Source organism: Octopus sinensis, linkage group LG1 (genome assembly GCF_006345805.1).
Source record: "Octopus sinensis linkage group LG1, ASM634580v1, whole genome shotgun sequence".
Taxonomy (NCBI): Eukaryota; Metazoa; Mollusca; class Cephalopoda; order Octopoda; family Octopodidae; genus Octopus; species Octopus sinensis.
The window spans coordinates 62,661,036-62,680,976 of NC_042997.1; the positions used below are offsets into that span (position 1 = coordinate 62,661,036).

Consider the following 19,941-nt stretch of genomic DNA (forward strand, 5'->3'; position numbering starts at 1 on the left):
AATCTATTCACAACACTTTGGTTGGCTTGATGCAGTAGTAGAAGACACTTGCCCAAGGTGCTCCATATGGTGTGGAAGCAAACTTTCTAACTGCACACCCATTTATGCATCTTTATTGTTTTTATTTTCCAAAATATTTGGAATAATTGATATTAGTTATCTCCCTTGTTTTTTTTTCTTTTCTTAGTAACCCGTTAGCATTTAGGTTAGTCTGTCAAATGTCATACTTATTTATTTACATAGTTTTGAATTAATCAGGTATTATCTCAAAGTTTTGAAATTTTGATGATGTGATTGTTTATTTTTTAGAATGACATTGTAGGGTAGGTGTGAGCATCCAGATCTGGTCAGTTTGAACATAAAATGGGTAAAATATTTGGGCTAAATAGTTTTTATTACAAACAAGAGATGTTTTTTCTAGGGTTTCATATCTTATAATTGTGTGCATAATATCTGAGTGCATATTGCATATGAATAAATATGGCTTGTGAGATGCTTCTGTATTTATATTTAACTTGAATGCTCTCCTGGGGGTATTTTCTTCAGCTTTATTGTTGATATTAAATCAGCATCACTACCTTCCCCTCTGCCCTCAGTGTGTCCCTAGCAAACCTCTCCCTCCCTCCATCCACGTTCTTCATCCATTGTTTCTCTCCCTTCTATCTCCTGCTCTCCCTTTACACCTTTGCAAACCTACCTGCACATACTGTGTTGAATCTCTTTCTCTCTACCTGTGCCCACTCATTACATTTCTCCTTCCCTATCCTCTCTCACTCTCCTTTTGCAATTTCACTAACTTACCCTCTCACTTTATCCAATTCTTGGTTCCACTTATATACACCTCCCTGTAACTACAGTGTTTGCTCCATCATAACACCCCCCCCCCTCTCTCTCTAAGCGAGGTAACCATAAATCTCCTTTACTGCAAGAAACTTATTTCTAACCTTTCATCATCTGGTACAAACTCACCTCCCTCAATACTACAGCCCACTTCAGTTGAGGGGATCTTGTCTTGCAAATTACTTGATGAGCTTACTGCTGCTGATGCCACATAAAAAGCACCCAGTACACTCAGTAAAGTGGTTGGCATTAGGAATCATGATTGAAGTGAACAGTAAAGCTTGGCACAATCTTCTGACTTGCCAGCTCCTGTCAAATTGTCCAATGCATGCCAGCATGGAAGGAGGCTGTTAACCCCTTAATGGATTATCCCGAGTTTACTCGTGCATCGCAAATGTATCTTTTTAGAACCAGACGAGTATACTCGGTCAAAATTAACTTTTAATTTTAGCACTCAAACGAATTTATTTGTTTTGCGTCGTTTCATTTTTGAGCAGTTACGAATTTACTTGCATTGTCGTATGCTTGGCAGCACATATTCTGGCACCATTTTAAAGAATTTATGCTTCTGAGTTTTGAACTTTTACTTCAGTGCATACTCAGATTCAGGAGGAGATTGATGTCATTTTAGAACCATCTCGTTTTGATTCTCTTTTATTTATACAAATAAGAGAATTATTTACACATTTTTTCTCAAAACAGATGAGGATTTAGATATATTCAGCGATCCCGAAAGTGATTTTTCATTTCATGATCTGGAAAGCTCTGGGGAGGAATTAGACACATGTAGTTCAGACTCTGACAATTTTTCAGAAGATGACAAAGAAGATAATCAGATAGATGCACGTGCATGGCACGAAATCAGTTGTTTGTCTGATTCAAAGAGAAAGCAGATACATGTGTGATGTCTGCAAGATAACTTTGTGTGTAACTCCTTGTTTTAAAAATTATCATTCTAAATAAACTATCTCATTTAAAAAAAATTTTCCTTTGATTTAAAAGCAATACATCTTATAAAAAAATTGAAGATAGTTAAGTTATATGTATTTTTTCAATGTCTGAGTTAACTCATTTAAATCCAAATGTGTAAAAGTACATTTTAATTTCTATAATAAAAAATAAAGGAAACAAGATAAAAAAACTTTTTTTTGTAATTAACACTGTATTTAATTAAGAAAGGAAATAAAAAAAAAATATGCTCTGAAATGAAACGCCATGTCAAAATAATTGATCCATTAAGAGGTTAAATGATCCTCCTCCCACCACTTCCACTAAATTTTCCAAATCTAGGTTTCCTTCTGTTGTTGCTGAGACCCCCTTCGGTCATGACTGACAATGGGATTGCACCTAGAAAGTTACCCTCTCAGACACAAGTCCAGACAAGGTTGTTTATGGAAGACCAGCAGTTGTCCATGCATGCCAGTTTCCCCTCTCCATGCCACCAGTATTCAAGGGAAAGGCAAAGGCTAATACAGCTTGACACCTGTGACGTTGCAACTCATTTCTACAGCTGAATGAACTGGAGCAACATGAACTGAAGTGTCTTGCTCAAGAACACAACACGCAGCCCGGTCCAGGATTTGAACTCACAACCTCACGATTGTCAGCTCGACGTTCTAACCACTGAGCCATGTGCCTTCTGATGTACTGAGCAGATTAATAAGTTGTACCAACTAATTTATTATTTATTTTTATTAATAATCTCTTCACGTGCAAGTGAAATTTTTACTGAAAACTGCATTTTCTAGAGTCTGTTATTAATTTAAAGCTATTACTGCAATACTTGGCACCATCATAGAACAGTGACCTACCTTGCATTATTACAAATAAGTGGTTGACATATTACTTCAGACTGCATTTGGTGTAATTTCCAACAATTTCTATTAAATAATCTTCATATGCCTTGTTAATAACTGTAATATTTTCAATGAAATGTTTTCTTTTCTCTACCCAACACTCCAGACATGGACAAAGAGGATGCATTAATTTGCTTTGAGGACCATATACGTATGTTAGAACAGGAATATGATGATGAAAAGGAACGAGAAAGGCGGAGGGTCAGGCGCCAGCAAAGAAAAAATAGGGAGAGCTTCCAGGTAAGCTAATTTAGGTTGGATGTAGTTTCTATTCTGTTCTTTTTCTTTTCTATGCAGGACATTTAACAATTAAGATTATTATAAAACCCAAATTCAGCATAATTTGCAAATTTCACTTAAATAATAAATTATAACTTTTTTTTTCTAAATGAAGTCTGGAATTATAGAGTTTGTATGAAAGTAGTGACTATTGTTCCTGGCTTCTAGTTTAATGTGATTGACCTGATGATATGAACAAGAGGGGAAAAATGTGAGGAGTCAGTATTCTTTAGCCTACAGATGAGAATTTTTATCCTATTTATTACAGTTTGTAATTTCAAATGAATAAAACTTTGATGTGTAATGTTTTTAAAATTGGAATTGAAACTCTGTCTTGAATTTAAAAGAAAATCGGTAATCATTGAATATAAATTTAAGCCTAAATTTCAATTTCAGCTTTTAAAATTTTACTAATATTTAGAAAGGCCAGTATCAGGTTATAAAATCAAATCAATCTCCTCAGATTGAGACTTCAAATTGGTATGGCAGGTATTGAAGTAAAACTTGGTTCCAGAATTTCTTTACTTATTCAAACTATTGTGAATATCTGACTTGGTGAAGTGTAACTTATATATTTTAGCCTGGTATACGTGTATTGATTATGTTATATCAATAAAAGAGCCAGTTAAATCATTATCAGAAATAAGGTGGCAAGCTGGCAGAAATGTCAGCACACTGGACAAAATGCTTAGTAGCATTTTGTCCGTTTTTATATTCTAACTTCAAACTCTGTCATGGTTGACTTCTCTTAGGTTTGATAAAATAAGTACCAGTCAAACACTAGTTGATGTAATAACTAGCCCCTCCACCAAATTTCAGGCCTTCTGCCCATAGTAGAAAGTATTATTAGAAATGTTTATTTTTGATCTTACGAATACAAATCTTTATTCATATCTAATTCATTATTTATAATTATTGTTATATTAGATATTCTTAAAATTGTATATTTCCATCCTATAATGAACAGGTACTATTTGTATAATGTTTCTGTTTTGAAAATTACTGAATTTGTGGCATGTAAAATACATTTTTCACACTTCTGGTTTCATTAAAAAAAAAAATAATTACAAAATGTAAATGTTTCCTGTTGTCATCATCATCTTCATTCTACATCTGCTTTCCATGCTGGTATGGATTGAATGGATATTGAAGGTCTAAGTTCTTATTCAGTTACTACCCTCTCAGGCAGGTCAAAGAAATAATGGTTTCAATGGCTGGATGCCCTTTTTACACTTGTACATTTTATTTTGAAATTAATGCTAGAGAAGTTGTTGTGTTGCAGTAAAACTAAAAGGTCCTCTTGACCCTGTGTTGCTTTTGCTTGACTGTCAAATGCTTTACAGAGTGTATTGGGTGCATTTTGTCATGGCATCAGCACTTGTGAGATTGCCTTTTGCACTGCATCAGGGCAAGTTGATTATGAGAGAGTAAAAAGAGAAGGTGATTACAAACTGAAGTAAGATGAGAACAAAAGAAGTAAGACTAGGGTGTCTGGATTGTAAAGGATAAAGTTGAAGAGACAATGTTACAAAGAAGTAATGGAAGAAATGCAGTAATAGCAAGGTGTAAACAGCCAATATACAATTCAAATCAGATAATATACTGCTGTATGTCATCATAGTTGGCTTGGCAAACCTGTTATATTTAGCATAAGATCAATCCAATCACATGCAAAATTTTACTGTGAGTTTTTGAACTTTGTCTAATGGGACCTATATTAAAGTAAAAGGTGAAGTGTAGGGGTCAGTGTATCTGACAGTTGAATTTGTTTGAAGATGTAGAAATTACTTGGGGTGTCTGGATTGTAAAGGATAAAGTTGAAGAGACAATGTTACAAAGAAGTAATGGAAGAAATGCAGTAATAGCAAGGTGTAAACAGCCAATATACAATTCAAATCAGATAATATACTGCTGTATGTCATCATAGTTGGCTTGGCAAACCTGTTATATTTAGCATAAGATCAATCCAATCACATGCAAAATTTTACTGTGAGTTTTTGAACTTTGTCTAATGGGTCCTATATTAAAGTAAAAGGTGAAGTGTAGGGGTCAGTGTATCTGACAGTTGAATTTGTTTGAAGATGTAGAAATTACTTATATTTGTTAATCTTGTAATTTTCCATGTCCAGGTTCTGTTGGACGAACTGCATGATCAAGGAAAATTGAATTCAATGTCACTGTGGATGGATTTGTATCCTATTGTCAGTCAAGACCTTCGCTTTTCAAACATCCTTGGACAGCCAGGTGAGCTATTTTTACATGTTTTCATGTTTTTTTTTTACAGATTTCTTATTCTTGTCATGAACAATACATTTAAACCACCAAATGTCTTTCATTTAATATTTTTAGTAGCTTTTAGTTTTTTCAGTTGCTAGAAATTTAAATCCCCAAATTGATTTGGTTATGTCCAAAACACCTATAGAACACTACAATTGTACTATGTAAACATTTGTGGTACACAGTTCACCTAAATTTTTGTGTGGATTTTTTTTTTAGAATACTTTTTGTTTTTATGATGTTAAAGTTTCTATTCTAACTTGAAATATAGCAATGAAAAGGTTGACTTAATTTATTTTTCGAGGGTTTTTTTGCTATAAAAGTTTTGTATATTGAAAGATTTAAAAAATAAAAAACTATTTTAAAGTTTATTACAGCATCTCTGATTCACATTTTGATTTGAAATAGTATATATCAAGGTTAATTTTCTATGGCTTTGTTGTGTAAATTTTGGTGATTGGCATGATGCTTAATTGCTATAGAGAATTTCAACAAGAATTTTAATGTAGTTGATGAGAGAAAATATTTCAGTTTGTATGAAAATATGTACATCAATAATTCTTACGGAAAGTGAAACTGAGTTTTACAATGGAAATTCACTGAGTGATTTTAGACAGTTATCTCTCCATATGCTGTGTCTTATATATATTTGTTTTTGATGACAAGAGAATTAGTAATTACAGATGGTGGTTTTTAGACATTCTTCTACTCAAATCATTATTAAGAATCATTGTTTATGTGTTATCCCTTGCTCCAATCTCCGACAAATAATATCAATGCCACTTTAACAACTCACCAAACTAATTAAGCTTCCATTACATCTGCTTGTATAATGGTGGTTGTTTCTCATTCATGTACAACTATATCAATTTTTTTTTTCCACATTTTCACTTATAATTAATAATATATTAATTAGTAACATTTTTCTCAAATTATTTTTATTCTTACAGGTTCAACACCACTTGATTTATTTAAATTTTATGTTGAGGATCTCAAATCTAGGTTTCATGATGAGAAAAAGATTGTAAAGGAAATTCTAAAGGTATGCTTAATATCATCATTATCATCATGTTGATGTTAATATCCTCTGCAACTTGTAGGTTTTTTTCAATTTTTCTTTTTCCACTAATGGACTGCTTTGGAGGAAGGAACACTTCCTATGGCCTGTGCAGGCCCTCCAAGACATGAAGTTGATGCTGGTGGTTTTCTGGAATAGCTGCAAACTAATTACTGTAGTAAAAACCTGAGCAAGAGGTATTACAGTGGGATACTATCCAAAAGGAATAAGGATTTAGTAGAATGCTTAGCGTAGAGCCTACCAAGGTAGACCATATGGATGACAAGAGGAGACAAATTGGGTAGGTCTTTGTGAAGATGGTACAAGACCAGTCAACTCTGAGGAGCAGTGGCCATTGTTGTGTTGTGGAAAAGGCAGAGTGAGGAGACAATATATCAGTAAGCTCTTCTTGGTGTGTGTGGCTCCATGTGAATAGTTTTAAATGCAGCTCTATTTCTTCATATGTATAGCAGGAGCATTGTCTTAGATTTGGGAGTGGTATTTTAATATGAACTGTTGTAGAGCTTTAGCTATGGTTGGGAACTGAATTATTTTTGGGGTTTGAAAAAGGAACAGTTTTTGTGTTGATGCAGTTTTCACTGTGTTTTTGATGTGAAATCTTCACTGGTTGTGTAACTAGCATGTTTAAAAGGCTTTGATTGTGTGTTGTCTATGGGTGGTGGTTTTGTGCTGATACAAGATTCTTTCCTTGATATATATGATAGTGATTTTGTTTTTTGTGCTGATGAAGAAGACAATCGACACAATTCTAATGAAAAACACTTTTGAGGTTTGTGTTCACAGGTGTAATGCAGTAAGCTTCCAATTGAAGAGTTGAGAGATAGTTGATGTTCCAGCATCCTCCACTATTAGGGTATGACACTTTTTCACACAGTGTCATATCTTAACAATGGAGGGAACCTGTGGAAAAGCTAGACCCAGGAAGACCTGGGATAAGATAGTATTATTTTCTAAATATGCTAGTTATCTGCATTTTATACTCTAGGAGAAATGAAGAAAGCTATAACAAAGCAATGGAATTTCCTTTAAAAGAAAATAAAAGCTTCATTTGGAGTCATATTGACTTTTCCTGGTTACTGTAGTGTGTATATTTCCCTCTGGACAGGATGTTAGTCCATTGCAATATTACTAATTTTTGCCAGCTAAGTGGACCTGAGAAATATAAAATAAACTGTTTTGCTCAAGAACACATCACATTGCCCGATCCAGAAATTGAATCCACAATCTGTATGATCATGGGTCCAGCACCCCTAACCACTAAACCACATGCCTCCACTATGGAATTTGCTTTTACTAATGATTACTCCTATTACAACACAAATACTAGATATGACAACTTGTATAATTATAATTAACATTTAGTTTCTTTATTTTTTGAATTTCTTTTTCTGAAGTCTCTTTTAATTTCTAGTTGTTTGTTTAAAACCTAAGAATTATCTTCCTTGCTCATAGCACTCTAAAACTATTCCTCAAAACTTTATTTCCATTTCTTCTGACTATTCAATTTTAGATATATTTCAATCTTTTCTTTTTTTCAGGACCGAGGGATTATTGTGGAAACGAGTACAACATATGAGGATTTTTCTTCGTGTTTAAACACAGACAAACGTTCTGGCAATCTGGACTCTGGGAATATCAAGTTAACTTACAATAGTGTGAGTAATTACATTATTTTGCAAGCTTCAAGCATGTCATCCTTATTTTGCCATTGACTGATAAAACTTGTACCATGTACAGAAATCTTTGTATTGTACAAAACTGGACTTGGTGTTATCAGCTAATAGAAAACTTAATATTACTGTGTTTTTACTTCTTGTGGGGAAGATATTTCATAGTGTCATTCATAACTCTTTTGGCCATGGGCACCCACACAATACAACTGACAGATTAGGAACCATTGAGCTAGACAAGAAGCCTACACATTGTCACTCAACTTGCTGGCAATAACAGACATCTTTATCAGTTTAACTTTTAAATAGACACACATTGATAATGCTATTTTGATTAGTGAAATATTCTTTAGATGTACAGATAATCTTGTATTACTTTTCATACTTACTCTGGTTCATATAACTTGTGTCTCAATATAAACTGTTCAATCTCCCTTGAAGACTTGTAGGTTTTAAAATGGCATATTCCACACTTGATAACTGTTTCATATTCTTTTTCTTAGAAAATAAAGTATTTATAACTATTGCATATTTCACTTGTAAATTTTGTATCTAATTTAATAAAATTTCTCCTTTTATAAACTAATGTTTTTATCTTATTGGCAAGATAAATGTTAATTAAATAACTGTAGATTTGCTTATGTCTGTCTGCACCTCCTCAGTCTATGTGTCATTAACTTGAATTGTCAGATCACCTTAACCCTTTCGTTACTGCATTTATTTTGAGATGCTCTGTATTTCTTTCAATTACTTTAAATATAACAATGAATTTAGTAAAATAACTTGGTTATCATTAAGCTAGTGTTAGGAACATAAATTGTGACCAAGGTTTGGTGGAAGATTTTAATTGAGAATTTATGAAAACAAGACATTTGTACTAAAGAGCCAGAGCCGGTTTCAGCCGGGTTGGTAACGAAAGGGTTAAGGATATTCAGTGTTATTGACTTAAAGATAAACCTACTATGAAGATGCACTCACAGATGTTGAATGATGCTTTAAGCTAAGAAATAACCTACCAGTTTTAGTATACTTAGTTTACCCTGCCTAGTCTTAGATGGATGGCACTAGGTTATTTGAATGTTAAATATCTTAGCTACAATTGCAATATGTTGTTACTGTTAATAGAATATGAAATATTGACGTCTGAATATATGGTCCATTATCCTATTACTTGAGCCATTTTCACACATGATTTATAAATATAAAAGTTTCTTGCGTTCATGAAAACTTAAACCTCTGTGAACCAATTCCATTTTTCTTTTCTAGCTTTACACCCACTTCAACAAAATGTCTAACTTCAGCTGAAATTGCTGTCTTTTTCCATAAACATATTTTGAAAGTTTCTGTAGCCTATATTGTTATTGTTCACAATATTTATATATTCTGTTTTTATTATGTGTGGCAGCTCATAGAGAAAGCTGAAGCACGAGAAAAAGAACGGTTAAAAGAAGAAGCAAGAAAAGTAAGTTGTATTATCTATTTTAATCCTTTTATTCTTTGCTGACTGACTGAGTGTTAGCTGAGGTGTTTTATTGAGAAAGACCTGAATCGGTCAGTTTAGTACTACTACAATTTTCTTAATGTTATTCCTCTTATACATGATGACTGGCGAGATCATTGATATTTCACCAACATGGTTGTGCTCTTTCTTCATTTGTCATGATCAGTTCAACATCATTGAGATAGTTCAATTCACTTTTAATGTTTGCTGTAAAATTTTATTTAGACATCTCTGGTGTAGGTGCTGCACACATACACATCTGGTAACGGAGTATTTTTGACAATATGTTTTCACTCTTTTACTGTTGAGAACATTCTTGATATCACGTATACCAAGATTGTCTTTTAATTGTTGCAAGAAGCAGCTGAAAAAATAGTGAATAAAATTTAATCTGTTTTCTAAATCAAATAAGCTGATGCACAAATCATTATATCTTCTTAGCAATATTTGGACAATAATTGAACTAAAAGATGGAAATAGATACTGGGTATCAAGTTTTGATAAAAAGTGCATGGCATTATTCATATAGGTTTTTAAAAATTTAATGCTAGTAATTTGTTGTTGCAACAAACAAGTCAACAAGGGAACTTCAATGTGCTTGTTTAACTTGTTAGAAGTTAATCTGTTTGAAATCATACCATGATGTTTTAAGATAAAAGCACACATTGGACAGTATGGCCCTACATAGCCAGGATGGTCCCTGCTTAAATGTTTGGGATTATAATTCCTATTTCATCAGGGCTGGCCTGGGAATAGTTAGTGCATTTTTATTGTACATGAATTGAGCTACAAGTATAGGTGTATCTTGGCTGTTTCAATATGTATAGGACAGAGGAAACCAGTGTGACCATCATATGTACAAGTTGTGAAAACAGCTTCGCATGCAAGAGAGTCAACCGTAAATCATCATCATCATCGTTTAATGTCTACCTTCCCTGCTAGCAAGAATATTATAGCATGCTAAATAGAAAGATTTCAGGTGACAAGTCCTGGAGTCTGCGATATAGAAAGTGTAGCCCAAAAGGTAGAATGAAAGTTGGGCCTCAAAGGAGAGATGTTGTAAGTTTGGGAAATGGAGAAATGTTGTATTGCAAATGTGCATGTTGTGTATGGTTTACAAAATAATCAGCTAATGATGTTTGAACAAGTATTTTGAACTTTTTAAAAAACGTATTTGTACAGGCTCCCTTTATTTTAAAAAATAAAGACATTGGCATCAACTGTTTCAAATAAGAATTAAAGGATTGAAAAAAAAGTATGATCTCTAAAATTTTGCCACATTCTGCATAATGTTAATTCCATCATTCACGTTTTTCTATATACTTTTTTTTTATTGTATTAGATAGCTCATATTTATCTCCCTCACATTCTTATATCTATTTCGTATAATCTTTTGACATAGGCTTGGATTGACTCTAGCCTTGTGAGTGAAAATGTGTGCATGTCTTCAGATGAGCTTAACATGTAATTCAAAGACCATCTTTGCTGCAGATCTTCTGATTCTGCTTAAGAATTACATGAAAGTTACATATGTCTATGGAATATTTGATTGTTTTATATTACTTAAAGAGTCAGCTGTCCATTTGTTTGGATAACTGAATGCTCCTTGTTGAAACTGATGGAAATATATTTTTTTTCATTCCAAGTTCAAAACCTACTAAGTATTATTTAACTGGATTATAAAATGTATAACTTATATACTGGAACACTCCTGTTGACTCTCCCTTATTCTTATACTACAAATTTGAGGTTTTCTTAAATGAATATTTACAAAAAGGTAGTTTCAGATTCCAGTAAGACACAGTGGGGTGGGGAAGAATTTGTACCCAGAAATTTAGTTGTACTGTGGGAAACTGGGAAGATGAGAGACAAGTAAGATTAATATGTTTATTTAGATTGTGAAAGGATGCTAATATAATAGTGTAATAATAACACTCTTTTGCTTATCTCCCCTTTAGCAACTCTCATGGTTATCTTATCTTTTAGTGATTCTCTAAATGTAGTGGTTGTTATTTGGCGTGTTGGCTCAGGGTAACTGACCCAGAGGATGACCAAAGCTGAGATTCAAGGACAGATGTAAGAGCAGGCTCACCAACTGCTACATTGATACAAAAAATTGGGTAAAATTAGCTGAAGACCGAACAAGCATGGTAAACCTCTGAGAACAAAGGAGTGAAGCAGCTCGAGGAAGAAAACATCCTGGCCCTTGAAGCCAAAGAGAGACAATACATTGCAGCCCTGCAGTACCTTCCTTGCTTGCAGATTTTGCAGCAGAACTTGCTCATCAAACATAGGAAGGATCAGCTGTGAGAGAAGCTGCAGGAAGAAGACTATGAGTACTTAATTAAGATATTCACCACTGCTTAGATGTGAAGATGTAAAGAGCCATATAGCTTTAGCAACTATAACGGTTTCTAAAAAATATAAAAAAGTCATTTCCAATTCTGTTGTCAAGAACTTTATGTCAGCACTGGTAGTTAATGATACACTCATTTATTAAGTAGGTTTCTTAAAAGACTTCCTCTTCAGTCTCAGAAAATAGTTTGGACCTCTTTAGTCACTGATGTTCTGCAAAGCTAAAACTCTGTGACCCCCAACTACATGGATATCTAAGATAGTGCTGTTGCTTCATGCCCAAATATTTTGAGTAATATTCACCCACAAAAGAACACTGGTTGGTTTGGCAGAGATGTTCACCAATTCATACAACTACTGCAGCACAAATTCCTTGTGCACTCTTGGCTTTTCGACAAGCAAGCTGTGCAAAACCTCCAGCTGAGCCTGGTTGACATACATTTTGCTCTTAAAATGTACTAAACTCACTTGACACCTTTACTTCTCCATATTTTACTCTAATTTTTACATGTACCATTCAGGCATCAACTTACTGACACTCAAGATGTACATAAAACATCTGTCTCACTGGAAATCCATGAGAGGTTATAGCCCGGTCCCTCTCTCTCTCTCTCTCTTTCTCTTCCCTCTAAGACTACACATTTCTATGTCTTCTATTATTGTAGCATAAATTTAAACTGTTTTTACCCTATAATGTGTTTAACTGTAATTAAATGATGATCTGGTTAGTGATTTAGCATATTGCAAGAAAAGTGGTATGAACACATCCTAGAACCCAGTCTTTGCTTATACAACATTGTAACTGTTGTGGCTGCTGCTGCAAATGATGATGATGATCTGTTGTGTCTGGGGAGAGTCATTTTCTTTTTGTACCTTATCATTTAACACACTCACTGTTAAAATTTCCACTTATTTCTTATTTTTATTTTCCTAAAATTTTCGTTGTGTCTTGCAACCTTTTCAATAGTCTTGACTGTCTGTTATTTACATGGCATGTAAATAAGAGACTATTGAAATGGTTGCAAGACAAAACGAAAATTTACCGGTGAGTGTGTTAAATGATAAGGCCCCAAAAAAAATGACTCTCCCCAGACACAACAGAATATGCTTCAACACACAAACTCAGATAAAGAATCTTGCAAACCAAATCCAAGAATGAAATGATGATGATGATGATAGTCCTTTCTATTATAGACACAAGGCCTGAAATTTTGTTGGAAGGGTCTAGTTGATTAGATTGATCCCAGTGCTTGACTGGTACTATTTCACTGACCTGAAATACCATTAAGCATTTCTCCTGGTATGCTAACAATTCTGCCAGCTTGCCACCTTAATAATAATAATGATAATAATTTCTTTTATTGCCACCGTTGCCCATTCATGTAGACAAATGATTTGATACAAAGGTTTGACAAAAACATGCTGGGTATGCAAAGTTATATTAAATAAGGGGAGAGGTAAAGCTGTATCAGTTTTTATTCCTGGATTATATTATTTAGTCAATATATATATTTTTAAACATAATTTGATAAGTATACATAAATGCAATATAATTTAGTGAAATTTAACTAAAAAGAGCACTCGAAACAAATCACATCATTGCCCCCCCTCCCCCCACAGGTGAGAACCAGTCACTTAAGTAAGTCATGACTTGAGTCATAGTACATCATGAATTCCAACCCAACATTCTTCATATTAGAATCTTGTACATCTAAAGTTCCAGTAATCGTTTTCTGCATTGAACAAGGCAAGTCTTGTCCCGTATCTTGTGGGAAGGTGTTTTTCAGGCAACGATAGACTATTGGTCTAAGTTTTCATTAGTATTCTGTCTTTGGCCCTATTTCTGCCTTTTCAAAAAGCACATCTTCATCACTTATGTTTTTCATCTTTATAAGGATTATTGATGGTCGGTGAAACAGTTGAGAAGCTCATATCATTTTGAGGGAAGAAAAGCCATTTTTTCTACTTTCCTTTCCTTGGGGTACACTTTTCTTTTGCAGTTTTTTTTTTTTGTTATTTCTTTCTGCAATCCTTAGCAGTCTGCCAATCTTGTTCATTTTCCATTTTCTTATCATTTCAAGACAACGGAGATGGTGTTGATGTTTATTGGCTGGAAGTGGTGTTCCTAATTGTTAGTTTCTGGAACTGAGGCAAAGCTATTTCTTTTATTTTTGTATCTGAAAGTATTCACGTACACATCTATGTTAACATTGCCTAAAATTTGATGCATTCAGCCACATAAAAAAAAAAAAATGAATGTTTTGTTTGAATGTCTCTATTATTAACCGTTTATTACTTTCACTTAATTTTCTAGATCCGGAGGCTTGAAGGTGCTTTCAAGGCCATGTTAAAACAAGCTAGTCCGTCAATAGATTCTATGACACGTTGGGAAGATGTAAGTTTTATAAAGTTTTTTGATTATTTTGTCATTCTCCTAGCCAGTAAGGTCATAGTTTTAAACAAATTCTCTCTCTCAATTACTTGACTTTCAATGCTTATACTTCTCTTAGTTTAACAACCTAATCATTGTTATATGCTTGTTTGTTACAAACAGCTGAAAGCTCTGCCATATAAAAAGTGCTGTGATCATCTCATAATATTTCCAAATTCTTTTGGTAAAATATACTGCTGTGCTCTCCTGTTGTTACTTGTACTGTTGGTGGAGGGTACTACACTGGGAGAGAAAGAAGTGAGACTATGTAGTGAAGATGAAGGACCAAGGATCTATTCCAACCATTCCTGCATGAAAGAATGGAATGGATGTTAGGACATTTCTGATACTGAGCTCTTCAGCTCTTTTGAAGGTTTTGGAGCTTTAGATTGCAGGCAAATGTTAATTATAAAGTATTCTCACTGCTGTAAGATGTGAGTGACATTTACTCCTATCATGTTTAGGAAAACTAAGTAGTTTGGCCTTGGGCACTGCATGCCCTCTTCAGAACATGATAGGATTCACTGTCGTCTCTCTCATCTATTATTGTACAAATGTTAGAGTGGTGGTGAATTTTAACTTGTGAGTGGAATTTACCTGCAGAAAGAATATTTTTAAATTGGCATGTATCTCAATCTCACCAGTTAAAGGGGGTTATAAAATATCTGGTTTTATAAGAGGCTGAGTTATCTGGCATTTATTTGTCACAGCGTGATCTCCCCTGTCTTTATAGTATTACACTTACCCACAGTGATTGTGGACAAGCAACAGTACTTGGTCTGTACACTGTGACTAGTTGTTGGCCTGTGAGGAATTCCATCGCCTCTTGACTGGTTTTGGTTTTAATCTTGTTTGTTTCTTGCCATAAGTTAAAATCAGTGGCATTTAAACAGATTAGACAGGATACATATGATCTAATCCATGTCCATAGAAAATATTCTGCATGTTTAATCTCATTGTCAAAAGAACATTTCATAACTGTTCTTAGGTTGAGATGTTTGTGATATGGAAAAGTGATTCAATTATAACGTGCTAGTATTTCATTATAGTTTGTATAAAAACGTGATAGTTATGTAACTTAGTGCCAACATGAAAACTTTCAGTAATATGTATTTCTAAATTTCTTACAGTACAAATCTAATTTTCTATGAATATATTTGTTTTAGTTACTTAGTATTACATGTAAAAGGAAGATTGAGTTGACTTAACAAGTACAAATATATGTAATGATATTGGTGGGCAAGACCAGAGAGTTCTAAGGGCATTATTGTCTAATGATTCTATTTTCCAATCATCTCTTGTACTGATTTTCCCACAGAGAATTTAAATGCAATCATGCAACATCAGGCTAGTTTCCTTAACCCTTTCGTTACCAAACCGCCCAAAGCCGCCCGAAAAAAATTTTGGTTAATGTGACCAAACCACCCAAACCTGCCCGTATTTACTTATTCATATTTAAATGAGAATATCAGAGCAAATCTCTTTAGTACATTCGTGAAAACACGTTTTATACTTTGTAAACAGTTCAACTACAGTTTTGTACAACAATCGAAGTGTAATTTTAATTCCGTGAATTTTGGGAGATTTTTTCCCAAATTTGTTCCTATTGTGTTTTCAAAATTTGTAATTCTGACAAAAAATGGATACAAATTTCATTATATCAAGCAGCGAGTCAGAATTCGAAGGATTTTCTACTGAAGACCTTCATAAATCTAACTCTATGACTGAAAAAAAAAGCACGTGGTATTTGATAATGAATCTGATGTTTCATTTTCCGAAAGTGAAAACAGTGAATCCGAGAGCTCCGACACCGATAAAGAAAATGAATTGGCACCTGAATGGAGTGAAAATTTAAAAACTGTTTCTTTCGGTGATTTTTCTGAAGAAACTGGACCAAGCCACAGACTTTCCCAGAAGAGTAAAGCCTTAGACTATTTCTTTTTACTTTTTCGAATGAGCCTATTTGAAATCATTACGGCGGAAACGAACCGTTACGCTAAATGTAAACAAAGCGAAAGAAAGGATAGTTAGTGATTTCCCATAACCTTAAATGAAATTAAGACTATTTTGCCATAAATATTATTATGGGTATCAGAAAGTTACCCAGAATAACAAATTCTATCGTAAAATTTTGTTGTATACCCAATTGAATATTAGCTAATAACCCATTTTCTATAGCGATGTTTCAACAAAATTTTAATAATTTTATATTTTGTTGAATTTACCTGTATCTACCTGCAATTAGAGTCACTTTGTGACAAAAATTATAGTATAGAATTGGTTGAGAATATTTCATTAAATTATCTTCCAAAATTCACGTTAATATATTGATAAATAAAAAAGTTATAGTTGTTTAATGAAACCAGACTAAATTTATGATTATGTTAGAAATTAATTGAAACACATAAGGGGTGTATTTTGGTCAGAAATATAGTAACGAAAGGGTTAAAGCATCTATTCTGGTTCCTGAACTATGATACCAGTGTCATATCTGTACTTTTGAGAAACACTGTGATGAATTACAATGTCAAACAATTATTTACAGCTAAGTGTTGTTGAAGTTAATATTTTAGAAGTTTGGATATATAATATTCTCTTTTCTAAATATGTGTATTTGTTTTTTATATTTTTTCTTCCCCAGATACGGGTACGGTTAGAAAAAGAAATTCCATTTGAAGCAATAACTCTTGAATCTGAACGAATTCGATTATACAAGGAGTACCAAGTAGCAGTATTAGAGCAGTGTTCACATCACCATTCTAAGAAGAAGAAATCCAAAAAGCACAAACTAAAGCGGTCTCGGTCAAGATCTCGATCGGTTAGTTTATTTCTATATTTTAATTTCTCAAAAGGAAAGAAAAGAAAAAGAGATCAATCATGTGCTCCACTTTGTGGTTATCTTTACTTTCAGTTTTATTCTTGGTTCACTAAGGATTATCACACAAATATTTCTCACACATTTCTGTAATAATAACCATTTATGTGAGTCTAACATTATCTCTATTTCTTTTTCCTGTTCCTATTACAAAATGTGAAACAGATTTCATGTTAGATTCACCAATTATTGATTGTATACATGTGATTGATGTACCAGTTGATGTCTAACATTACTGTATTGACATATGTAATCCAGTGATATTGGTCTGCTTAATCTGTAAAAACTCTTGTTCATGTGTGTGCTTTTACCTTTCCAATAATGACTGCATTATTAAAACAATGTCTTTCATGCATTTATGTATACTTGTGTTACCGTCCCCATTTCATGTCCACTTTCCATGTTGACATGGGTTGGACAGTTCAACAGGACCTGATTGGTCAGAGGACCTGTTTCCTTCTCTAGTGTTTCAGTTCTAGTATGATTTCTGTGGCTGATACTTTTCCTAATGCCAACTGGTTTTGTTTTTCTTGTCGGCTGTCAGAACTAGTGAGGTCACCATGTACCTCACAAAAGAGACTGAGTGGCAGTATGTTAGATAGGGAGGGAAATGGCTGTATTTAAAGTTTTGAGAGGTTAAAGTATAGTTGAAGCAACAGGAACAGGTTTATTGTTGTAGGAGAGGTGCATGGTTACTCATTATTATACAAGAATGGATGGGAATAAATGGAGTGGAAATGGGGAGAAAAGTAAAGCTGGTGGCAATGAGGTGTCAGTGCACACCTTCAAGGTATGAGAAAGTAATAAAAAGAGAGCACAGGGACAAAAGATGAAGGTTATGTGGGTAAGGTTCCACAAGTGTGGTAGGGAAATTAAAAGATAAGAAATAGTGGTAGGGTGAATGTTGTGAATGGTGAGCTAGGGTGAGAAGGTAGTTGGTGGTCAGTATGAAAGGGGAGTATCAGTAACTAGGCTGAAAAACAAAAATATGAAGTGAAACAGCAATGTAAAAAATGTAAACAATTAGTTTTGAAAGAACAGAACTCTTTTATTGGAGAAAAATTAGTAAGGAAGCAAAGTAGGCAGAAATTTATCCACCTCTCACCTACCTCCCTCAAATTTCTAATTTAGGAAGGAATAAATGCTCTTTATGAGAAATAATGAATAAGTATAAAACTAAATGAAAATGGTAGAAATTAATGCCAGTCTAGATTTGAAAATATTCGATACCCTAAATATGGAAGCACCAATATAAACCACTCAACACACACACACATATATGTGTATATCATCATCATCATCGATTAACGTCCGTTTTCCGCGCTAGCACGGGTTGGACGGTTTCGACCGGGGTCTGGGGAGCTAGGGACTGCCCCAGGCTCCAGTCTGGTCTGGCAGTGTTTCTACAGCTGGATGCCCTTCCTAACGCCAACCACTCCGCGAGTGTAGTGGGTGCTTTTTACGTGCCACCTGCACAGGTGCCAGAGGGGTCTGGCATCGGCCACGTTCGGATGGTGCTTTTTATGTGGGGGGGGTGCCGAAATTTAGGGGAGCACCAGTGGGGAGGGGTGGTTCAGAGAAATGATGACAGGTTCTAGGCAAGTAGAACGTAGGATATTAAGAGAGGGGTAATGCATGGTGAAATAGCGTATTGAAGAGGGGGGGTTCGAAGAGTAGACACCTATAATGGTGGTGGGAGAAGCGACATCCGGTATAGATGGAGCAAAAATATAGAGATATCCGTTATTGGTGGTGGGGGTGGGCAGGGCGGGTGCACCGCGAAGATACGAAGGTAGACGACGCGAAGATACGAAGGTAGACGACGCGAAGATACGAAGGTAGACGACGCGAAGATACGAAGGTAGACGACGCGAAGATACGAAGGTAGACGAGAGGAGAAATGAATAAAATTAGATAAAATAGATAGATATATAGATAGATAGATAGAGAAATTTGATAAAATAGTTAGATAGATAGAGAAACATGAATGGTCAGTGAGAAGTGAAAAATAAGCATTCAAACTTATCTTATCTGCGCTCGGGATTATAGCTTGTAAATGAATGAGAGAGAGAGAGAGAGAGCACATGTGTATTAGAGGAGACAGACTTCAAGATGGCGCGAAGATACGAAGGTAGACGACGCGAAGATACGAAGGTAGACGACGCGAAGATATATATATATACATACATACACACACACACACACCAGTATGCAGATGTGGTTTGGAAGTTTGCTTGCAACCATGTAGTTTTGATCAGTCTCTGCACGACCTTCTATTTTAGTCTTGAGCAGACCAATGCCATACGAGTGGAATTGGTGGGCAGAAACTGTGAATGTTGATTCCATTTGTCTGAGGAAAGTAGTGACATTGTTTTGCATCTCTAGTAAACAAAAGGACCAGTGGAATGAAAAATACCTTTGTAAGGGTTGGCAACAAGAACGGCATCTTGCTGTAGAAAATCTTCCTTAAATTTTGTCTTGTATATGATCTCATTTATTTTTTTAGTTATTCATCATGGACCATAGATACTTATTGTTTTAAATTTATGTAATATTCTTATATTTCAGCATTTGTTGATGCCATTCCTCTAACTTATATTTTATTTTAAATTGTTTTTGAATAACCCTAAAATGGCTTTATTGTAGTATTTCTGTGATAGGTAACTGTTTTCCTTTGGCTAATTTATTTATTCTTTTTCTGAAATAATTCATTATTCCTTGCAATGTTTCACTTTATGACAAAGAATTGCCACACATATGTTCATACATAATCAGAAAA

General features: G+C 34.3%; 1 protein-coding gene and 1 long non-coding RNA gene across 6 annotated transcripts in view; one reads left to right on the forward strand and one right to left on the reverse strand.

Moving 5' to 3' along the window:
- Positions 1 to 19,941, forward strand: part of LOC115213305 (pre-mRNA-processing factor 40 homolog A) — a 102,556-nt gene that overhangs the window by 41,429 nt on the left and 41,186 nt on the right. For all 5 annotated transcript variants that reach the window (XR_003881792.2, XM_036501639.1, XM_029782242.2 and 2 more), the window contains 7 exons: positions 2,803 to 2,936; positions 5,105 to 5,219; positions 6,203 to 6,294; positions 7,869 to 7,985; positions 9,406 to 9,462; positions 14,171 to 14,251; positions 16,929 to 17,105. Coding sequence is in view for 4 of the 5 variants with exons in the window: in XM_036501639.1 (XP_036357532.1) it covers positions 2,803 to 2,936; positions 5,105 to 5,219; positions 6,203 to 6,294; positions 7,869 to 7,985; positions 9,406 to 9,462; positions 14,171 to 14,251; positions 16,929 to 17,105 (773 nt within the window). In the remaining variant the exon portion in view is untranslated. The remainder of the gene's footprint in view (positions 1 to 2,802; positions 2,937 to 5,104; positions 5,220 to 6,202; positions 6,295 to 7,868; positions 7,986 to 9,405; positions 9,463 to 14,170; positions 14,252 to 16,928; positions 17,106 to 19,941) is intronic.
- LOC118762682 lies at positions 2,259 to 7,460 on the reverse strand. Its single transcript, XR_004998448.1, has 3 exons — positions 7,408 to 7,460; positions 5,258 to 5,263; positions 2,259 to 2,269 (listed from the first exon to the last, which is right to left on the reverse strand). It is a non-coding gene; the product is annotated as an uncharacterized LOC118762682 (long non-coding RNA).